General features: G+C 38.9%; 1 protein-coding gene across 18 annotated transcripts in view; it reads left to right on the forward strand.

Annotated features, from left to right (window-relative positions):
* Positions 1-10000, forward strand: part of EBF3 (EBF transcription factor 3) — a 121563-nt gene that overhangs the window by 73028 nt on the left and 38535 nt on the right. For 11 of the 18 annotated variants that reach the window (XM_075612211.1, XM_075612217.1, XM_075612218.1 and 8 more), the window contains exons 7-8: positions 1631-1712; positions 8201-8345. In XM_075612211.1, the coding sequence (XP_075468326.1) occupies positions 1631-1712; positions 8201-8345 (227 nt within the window). The remainder of the gene's footprint in view (positions 1-1630; positions 1713-8200; positions 8346-10000) is intronic. The other 7 variants (XM_075612213.1, XM_075612230.1, XM_075612228.1 and 4 more) reach the window with 1 other exon arrangement.

Here is a 10000-nt window from a genome sequence, read left to right on the forward strand (position 1 = left end):
GTTTTTTATGTACCAATTAATTTTAAAGAATAGAGATGGATCATATACATTTTGAGTCGGGTAAATTGGATATATATTCATATTTATTGCAACCTGTAGTACTTCTTCATGCAAAAAGCAATGGCAAGAAAATGGGCTGCAATGTATCATGTGGAATTTAAGCTTTAATTGTAGGTTATATTTTTACATTTATATTAAAAAAAAAGAGCTATGGTAAATAACTTCCCATGTGTGCCTCTTATCACATCCGCTGCTGAGGGAAAATGTATTTGTGAAGGTACAAGGAGGTCATCATAGCACCTACTAATGATCTAAAGTAAAACAGCTAAGTGTAGATCATATTTAGTGCAGCATCTCAAGGTTTTACAGCTGGTTTGTGAATAACAGGGCAAGTTAACAATGAATGTTACTTTTCAACTGCTTTATCACAGTTAAAAATATGTTTTGATAAGGATGTATAAGCTTGGTAGTTTTGGTGGATCCATCAAACTTTCCATCCACTAATACACTGCAGAAACAAAAGGTGTCATTTTATGGATAGTAATGCCACCTTTTATCAAGAACCATGGAGGTACACGGGCCAGAAAGGCTGAACGATGACAATGTGTTAAGAACATTTGTTTGTATGGGTCTTGCATTTCAAGAAGGGATTCTGGTTATAGGTTTTTACCGAAAAACACCACTGGCTAATCAATCGTCTTGCACTTTTGGTTAAAACCAATAAAACCCGAAAATGAAGCATCCTTTCCTATTAATTTTCACTTCTTGTGGACGGCCGTCCACCGGTAGGAGACAAAGGAAAAGCACGGGGGGGGGGGGGAAGTGCAACGATAAACACCAAATTTAAATGCTCATTTTTTTTTTTTCATTGTTAACACTGTTCAACATAGATTTTTTTTTATAAAACGAAAACACTGGGATTTAAAAAATAAAAATAATAATAAAAATAAAAATCAACACTGAAAACAGAAATCCCTAAAATGATAAGTGCCACCATTTTACCCAAACTATTATTCTAAAGCAGGGGTGGCCAACTCTAGTCCTCAAGGGCCACCAACAGGTCAGGTTTTCAGGACATCCCTGCTTCAGGACAGGTGGCTCAGTCATTTACTGATTTGTTCCTCCTGTAGTAAATCAGGGATAGCCTTAAAACCTGACCTGATGGGGACCCTTAAGGACTGGAGTTGGCCACCCCTGTTCTGAGGAGTATTGTAGTGTAACACTGACAGGGTATGATGTGGTGTGGATATAATCTACAAGCACCACACTTTTCTATTGGGCTGAATTACAACAAGGTAAAACAACTATAAACAGCCTTACAAATAAACAATACTAATACTAATAATAACTAAGGTTACAGGGAACTTATGTTGGAGTTTGAACTCGGTTCCCCAAACCTAAAGCTAGAATATTCAACTCTACCTACTCTGTTTATGTGATAAATAAGTCAAATATCTCTATTTGATCGGGCGCATTTATCATTTTTATTATTTCCTGGTGTTTATCATTAAATCAACACATTTTATTATTTAAATTGTACAAAATACGCTAAATCGTATCTACGTCTCCGTTTTGTTTACATTTGTGACATATTAAAATCTTTCTTCTCTATTTCTCTTTCTTTTCGTAGGTTTTTCCTCAAGTTTTTCCTCAAGTGTAATCAGAACTGCCTGAAGAATGCCGGAAACCCAAGAGATATGCGAAGATTCCAGGTACCTGACAGTCTGGAACTACAATTATAATGATAAAATTAGGGTTACCATACATCCGTATTTTCCCGGATATGTCCGGCTTTTTGATTGAAGGTCGCCGTCTCGGAGGAATTTTTAAATAACTAAAAATGTGTGTGAGCGGTGAACGAAAGCTGACCGCGCATGCACAAGCGATGAGCACTGACCACACATACGGGAACGCCGACCGCGTATGCTTTCGGTGTCCTCCTTTTTTTTAATATGGACTTCTAGTAACCCTAATAAAATACCTTACTTTTCAGTCAAATGCAAGAATGTTGGCAGAATTGACAGCTAAAATAGTTAAATGTGTGTCCGTCCTAAAATATACACACACAAACAGCCTTATTTGAGTTGAATGAGTTAAATCCACACTACCCTCTCCATAAGCACGATTGTAACTATCTGGGATCTTTTGCTGTTTTGTTAGTTGACTGTATAATAGAAAGTAGATAAGTTACCCAGATATATTATCAATGCGATCGTAATCTTATTGAAGATGATTTGTGGAATTTGATGGATTTTTGTTTTAAATTTTGAGTCGGTAAATGTGTGTGTGTGTGTGTGTGTGTGTGTGTGTGTGTGTGTGTGTGTGTGTGTGTGTGTGTGTGTGTGTGTGTGTGAAAAGAACTATAAGCGCTACAGTGAACAATATCCAAGTTTATAATAACAATACAATAAAATAAAGACTGTACAATCAACAATCAATATAGGGAGGTGCTAACTTGTGTCTAACCTTTCCCTAATTAATGCAGCCAATTAGGTCCTCGACCCCACAAGAGCCGAGAGAGTAGAACTGTGGAAGAATGACCTAGGTGCAGAAAAAAGAAAAGGGGGGGGACAGACATGGAGTAGTATATCTAATAAAATTTCACTGGTAGATAGTAAGAGACACTCACAATTAGATGTATTAAATGTGCCTTTATCCAACATACTTGGATTTGGAACCATCTTTAGGCTTGTCAGTCCTTCTGGAACAGGATTGTATCATCACACATGTCTTGCTGCAGGATCCTCACCATTCAGAGGATACTTGTTCTCCGTTTCAAGGAAACACCATATAAAGAAAAGAATTGTGGGAGACAAACACAGTGTAATACAATTTAATAAAATAATAAAACCCTATAAACATATAGGTAATCAACTCACACTTTGTGAATTGTAAAAAGGCAGTTGGAGAGATTGTTACCAAACGGAGTCTCTGACACTCAGCTCGTTCCCAGTCTGCTAGTGTCCGTCTCAGATAGTCACGTGCCCGCTTGTAGATCAGCTGGAGACTTGACCAAAAAATGTTGACCCCAGAACAAGCCTAATCGGTGAAACGCGTAGGGTGATTGGTGATAACACAGAGGAAGAGAGAGAATCCCGACCGCGGACGGACTGGAAGCGGAACAAGGAGTGACAGGCAAGAGCTCGCGATATTCGAAGAAGCACATGTGACGCGAAAGTGTTCGGCTGTCAGAGAGAACTGACGCTGGTACACAGAGCGGAGAGGATCAAGTTTCCAGCTGATCTCCAAGCGGGCACGTGACTATCTGAGACAGACACTAGCAGACTGGGAACGAACTGAGTGTCAGAGACTCAGTTTGGTTACAATCTCTCCAACTGCCTTTTTACAATTCACAAAGTGTGAGTTGATAGGGTTTTATTATTTTATTAAATTGTATTACACATTTGGCTCAATTGAAGCCCTGTACTGAAGCAGGGATATCCTGACCTGTTGGTAGCTCTTGAGGACTTGAGTTGGCTACCCCTGGTTCTAACCTAATAATAACTTTATTTCATATAGCACTATTTTCCCATTGAGACTCAAAGTTCTTCACAGTTATAATATAGTACACAGTACACAGTACACAGTACACAGTACACAGTACACAGTACACAGTACACAGTACACAGTACACAGTACACAGTGTTGTACATATAGTGCCATAGGCCCTGTTTGGGGGTCTGAGGCACAGTGAGAGAGTGTGACTTGCCCAAGGCTACAAGCTGACAGGGGGATTTGAACCAGGCTCCCCTGCTTCAAAGTCAGATGCTATTATTTGCAGTCAGTGCCTTTACTCAGAGAGCCACTTCCTCATCCTCCTTTAGGCTGGTAGAAGAAAGACAGATTACTAGATATGGCAGAATTATTTGCAGGCATTCACCTTTTCCCCGAATGTGGCGTTTCTTTACTGGCACGGATATTTGTGGCTTGAGTTAAACCAGGGGTTCTCAACTGCAGTCCTCAAGGCCCCCCAACAGGTCAGGTTTTCAGGATAGCCATGCTTCAACACAGGTGGCACAATCACCTGTGCTAAAGCAGAGATTCTGAAAACCTGACCTGTTGAGAGCTCTTGAAGACTGGAGTTGAGAACCCTTAGGTTAAACAAAATACATTGTCCTACGTTAGCATGCAATACCGCTGCTCGCCACCATTCACAGAGAGAGACCTGGGATATATGCTAATAGGATAAACAAAATATATTTAAATGACTCCTATTAGCATATATCCCAGGTATCATAGGTGTGCTCCTTTTTGTGCACAGGTGTCTCAGCCGTTTGGTTTGAAGGGGAGTTTTGGGGGATATATATAGCACTTGGTACTCTAGTTATCTATCTAGTAGATCCTCTTTTCTCCCCCTCCCTACTTGGAAAAATAAACATATTTCAGGGTCTGCAACTTCTGGGCGGATTTCAGGTCGAATTCAATGTGCGAATGGTGACCGCTGTTGGATTTGCATATATTCGCTCGAATGTATGTACACCGTCTTCCCTTCTAAATGTTGTATAAAAAAATACAGCACAGATTGTTTAAGGGCTCTCACGTTATTTAAAATCCAAGATATGTTGCGAGGTGGGACTTCACCTTTAAGAAAATATTTCTTCAAAACACTGTAGTCGAGCTTCTATTTTTCAGGGATCTCAGCTTCAAGTGCCATTGGTAATATTGATCCATGTGAAGAGAGCAGAAGGTCAAACCTGAAATGACTGGAAATGTCCTCTTTGTCTTACTGATGGCTAAAAGAAGCATCAGTCACAAATGATCTTGTGGTCAACAGTGAAACCGCTAGTTAGCAAAGGACTTCTTTAAATCTTTTCAGCTAATCATCCTGCCTCTCAAATGTGTAACAGAACTTAACATGTTGTAATGCATGGGAGACTGTTTTGCCGGATTTGAGTTGTAGCTTTCTGAAGGTAGTAAGTAAGCAGGAATGTGTTAATGTAGAAACTAAACATCTTTTTTTTTGGGGGGGGAGGGGGTTTTGAACTGTTATTTTCCCTTGGTGACTGACCTATATATAAATTGATACAGCAAAGACAGTCATGTTTTTTTCCAGGCTTTTTTTTTTGTCTGTTTCAGTATAGAGTGGGAGCTGAAACGGTATTTATACTTTAGTATGGAAAACAGTTGTTCTGTGTTTCATGCCGTATGTAACAGAAGTGCTGCCCAGAATATGAGACTGAAACCCAGAGTTTCACTTACAAGGTCCTTTTTTTCCTGTTTTACACATTTTCTTTTTTTTTTTCCTAATTGGGTACTTAACTACAGGCATACCCCGCTTTAAGGACACTCACTTTAAGTACACTCGCGAGTAAGGACATAGCGCCCAATAGGCAAACGGCAGCTCGCGCATGCGCCTGTCAGCACGTCCGGAACAGCAATACCGGCTCCCAACCTGTACCGAAGCTGTGCGCAAGCGGGGAGACAATAGAGCCTGTTACAAATGCGTTATTTACATCAGTTATACACGTATATGACGATTGCCGTACAGTACATGCATCGATAAGTGGGAAAAATAAGTGCTTCACTTTAAGTACATTTTCGCTTTACATACATGCTCCGGTCCCATTGCGTATGTTAATGTGGGGTATGTCTGTATTAATTTCTCAAACAGTTTTCAATCTCTGAGAAATATTGTTATCTCTTTTTTTTTTTTTTTTTTAAAGAAATACAGCATTGCACAGCTGAAATCACTGCAGATTATGAATTATTGAAGAATTTTAAGATATTTACATTTGTCAATCATTTAGCCTTGAAATAAAGCCGTACAGAGCGCTTGTTCCATGGAATTAGCTTACATGATTTTTTTGGGAGCTTGACGTTTGGGCCTAAATATTAAACATTTTAAGTTGCAAAACAAATGTAAAATGACACACTAGGTATTACAGCAGGGGATGGGCAAATCCAGTCCTCAAAAGCCACCGGCGGGCCAGGTATTAAGAATATCGCTGCTTCAGCACAGGTGGCTCAGTCTTTGAGCCACCTGTGCTGAAGCAGGGATATCCTGAAAAGCTAAGCGGTTGGTGGCCCTTGAGGACTGGAGTTTCCCCCCCCCCTGTATTAAATACATGAGTGCTCTCACACTTGAAAATTGCAAATTTGGTTTAAAGCACAACTGAAGAGCTCAATTGGTCCGTAGAGTAAAGATAGAGAGAGACACCTCCTTTTTTTGTTGTTGTAAAGCTAGGCACCCATTAAAAAAAGGGGAAACTGCGCCCCCTGTGTCCTCTGTTCCATTGATATGGTTTCCTTACTAATATAGAAAGTGGCCCATATGGCTACCGGTAACTGGCACATATGGGTGCAGCGTATGTTTTTTCCCCCTGAAGATTATCTATTATGACAGTTTCTTTGGGGATTGGATAAAAAAAAGAAATTATTCCATTGATGGAATGATCTCTTTAGGTATTTTCATCCATCTCTAGTTGATCTCCTTCAGGGTTCTCTGTCAGTATGCATTCATTTTTAGGATATTTGTTGTATATAGCTTATGTAGCTGTATCGCTCTGCATCTTGTGTTCTGTTTCATTGGGCTAATTTGGAGATTAGACATTGATAATGGTATAGTAATTAAAGGGTGAAGAAGAGGCCGATATGGTGTATTCACGTTGTACAATAACATGTAGAATGTTGGTCCAATTAGATGTCATTGCTACTTATATGTAAAATTCTAACATTTTGTGTTTAATAACTTCATTGTAAATCTCCATTATATTTCTACTCCGTGGTGACAATTTAATTTCGAGAATCTGAAATCTGAACTGTGGTAATCATACCAAAGTGCTCAAATTAAACTGATTTTGAGATCTGAGCTCTTAAGACCATCCTGGAAGTAACATCAACATATGGAGTCATCTGAAAATGAAATTTCCCTAAAAGATCTGTAATTTCCTGTCTAATTTGGTCTGCACTGGAGTAGCATTTCCAGGATAAATCTCATGAACTCGTTCCGAAGGTGTTATTGGTTAGCACGGTTGTAGATGTGTAAGTATGCTCCTGTCTAAGGTTTTTTTTTTTTTTTTTACCAAGAAGCAGCTGGAAGTTAAAGAAGGCCCTATCCATCATTTCTTCTATGGCCGCACTTTGAACCTGGACACAAGAATAGAAGTCTTTCACTCAAAAAATAAAAGAGGAAATTCCACTGACATACCAGGGTCAATCACCATCCAAATGAACTTGAGAATGGATACTTTTCATGGGCTGCAAACACTTTCACTATTCATATTCAATGCAAGCTTTAGAAATGCAAACAAGTTCATTATTAGTTGGTAAATGTAATCATAGAACAGACAGATGTTAAAGGATAATATAATGCTTTCTGGTTTGTGTTTGATTGATAAAATGTTTGGCTGCATAGCAATTCCTTTTTCTTTTTAGTTTTGTCGGCACAATCTATTTGATACACAGTCTCAAGTGAAGACATTAGCTAGATCAGTGGTATCCAACCTTTTTTTGGTTAAGGAACCCTAAGTGAAATTCTGAGGAACCCTTAGGCTGTGCTTATAGTGTGCCTTGCGACGTGATGTCGCTCCGAAACAAATCCATTTACTCCGTCGCAAGCGCTTATAGTAAGCGCAACGGCAACTGAGTGACGTCGCGACTAAAAATTTGGAAGCCGAGTAAGTTTGATTTTTTAGAGACAGTCGCCACATGTGACTGTCTCTAAACCAATCGAATGGCGCGGCCGCCCCCTTTAGTGACATCACTGGCCTTGTCGCCAGCTATGTCGCTAAAAAAACAAATTACAACTTTTGCTGGTGGCGACGGGTGACATCATCGGTCGCGTCGCCAGCACTATAAGCACGGCCTAACCCTCTCTAATAGCAACTTTTATCAGATGCATAGTAAATTCTTCTGTATTTAATACAATTTTCAAATGACCAGAAAATTACAGGGACGCCCGGGGAACCCGAGGGTTCCTAGGATCCCTGGTTGAAAAACACTGCGCTAGATCATCAACTTATCGTTCTATCATCTTATCAGTTAAAAAAAAGCAGATTTTAGCAAGGGGAATTGAGAAATGGTTTCGGTAGAAGAATCTCCTATTAGTGACTTGGATTACAGAATATTTGCGGATTACTTCAAAAGATTTAAACAAATAAACAAATAATGATGAATCAGAAAGTGTATACGGTAGCCCGCTGCACTGGGTACCTTAGTAAGTAGTCGTATTTGCTAAATATATGGTTTGCTTCTCTTTCAGGTTGTTGTATCAACAACAGTCAATGTGGACGGCCATGTCCTGGCTGTGTCAGACAACATGTTTGTACACAACAATTCTAAACATGGAAGGCGGGCTCGCCGCCTTGACCCCTCAGAAGGTACGGCTCCATCTTATCTGGAAAATGGTAGGCACACATTTACATGTCCTTTTTTATTTGCAATGCTTTTTTTTTTTTACATCATACTTTATTTTTGATACACAATTACATTTAATTTTTCCACCTCTTTTTCACTGACCTAGCAGACTGCTGGTGATACAACCATTGGCACGTTTAAGATCCGTCCTGGCAAAATGATGCTTTCTAACTATCATTTTTTATTCTTTCCAATCCAAAGTTTTTGACTTCACTTTGTCCTGAAACCTTAATTTCAAATCCTTATTTTGCTTTCAGCTTTCCTTACTTGCAGTTTAATTTTATTTGATATCATTTTTGCTAGTCATGTTCCATGAAACAGAGGTTCATTCCCAGGCTGTGTGCGCACTTTAAATGGTAGCTAAAACGGTGACCGAATCTGTAAAGAATTTACTATGAGGTCAGTTTCCTGTCACTGGACCTTAACACTACAGATGGAAGCATTAGGATGTTGGGTGAAGAAATGCAGCAGAAAATGTTTTTCCTTGTACTAACTTAAATACTTTGACTTCTTGAGGTTAGTTTTTATAGCACGATAAGTGAACGAGCCTCTGAGTTATCGTTTCTAATATTTTGTCAGAGTTCAACTCATATATTGTAACAATGAATACAATATTGTTCTATTCAATTAACATCGATAAACCCCAAAGCAGGACCACATCATTTACATAAAAGCAGTCTAAATAAATCTATGATTATTAGGTGTAATGCCATTCAGATATCAAAAATCAGAAGACATTTTGTAATCTGCTGTGCTGCACAAAAATAAACTAATTTGTTTTTCTGCAATAATGACTAAGGTATAAGAGAACAAAAATATAATAATTAAAGGATGCCCTGAGCACAAGAGTCATTATAGCCCATGACGTACTGTTTATCTCTTTCATATGCACTGAAGGTAGGTGTATGTCTTGCCTAGCAACCAGCACTAATGAGGTCCACAATTAAGAAGGTTGAATCCTCTACCCCAGTTGTTTTCTTCCCTGGAGAGAAAGAACTGGCAACATTATAGGTTCAAGTAAGCATGTTCAGCCCTATGGTGCTAGGTTTTTGGTAGCGGTCCAAACTCAGCCTTCTCTAATGAGCTATTATGATCTTAGCAAAACACAAGTATTTATTTTTGTAAGCTGCATATAAACTATCTGACTCTAAGCAGAAACGGATTGGTAAAATAAAGAATATTCATTTTAATGTCGGGCAGATATTGTACATGCAGCAGAAATTCGTTTGTCCCAAAAGGCAGCAGTGTTGTTTTTTTTTTTTTTTTAACTCTTCAATGAACTGCGATGCTTTGCAGCACCATAGTATGTGTTGGAGACCCATCCAGTGGAATTGTATGATGAGAAGTACAGCAAACAAAAACCTCCTACTTACATAACAACAAAGATTATGCAGAGACCTTTTAATACGATAAATTATACCATTAACTTTTAGGTAAATCTCCAGCTTGCACTTCATAACTGATTTGTCTGACACAATATGAGTGGTATATTAATCAGAAAGACCAGCACTCCACAAGGTAGAGAGCATAGTTCCTTGACTTGCCCTGTGCTATTTGAATCATTTTGTATTAGGAGGCGTGTTATGCCTTGAATTAGTAACTCTTCCTCAAAGAAGAGTGTTACAAAAAATAAAAAAGACCTAGA

Source organism: Ascaphus truei, chromosome 8 (assembly GCF_040206685.1).
Source record: "Ascaphus truei isolate aAscTru1 chromosome 8, aAscTru1.hap1, whole genome shotgun sequence".
In the NCBI taxonomy this organism is placed as follows: domain Eukaryota; kingdom Metazoa; phylum Chordata; class Amphibia; order Anura; family Ascaphidae; genus Ascaphus; species Ascaphus truei.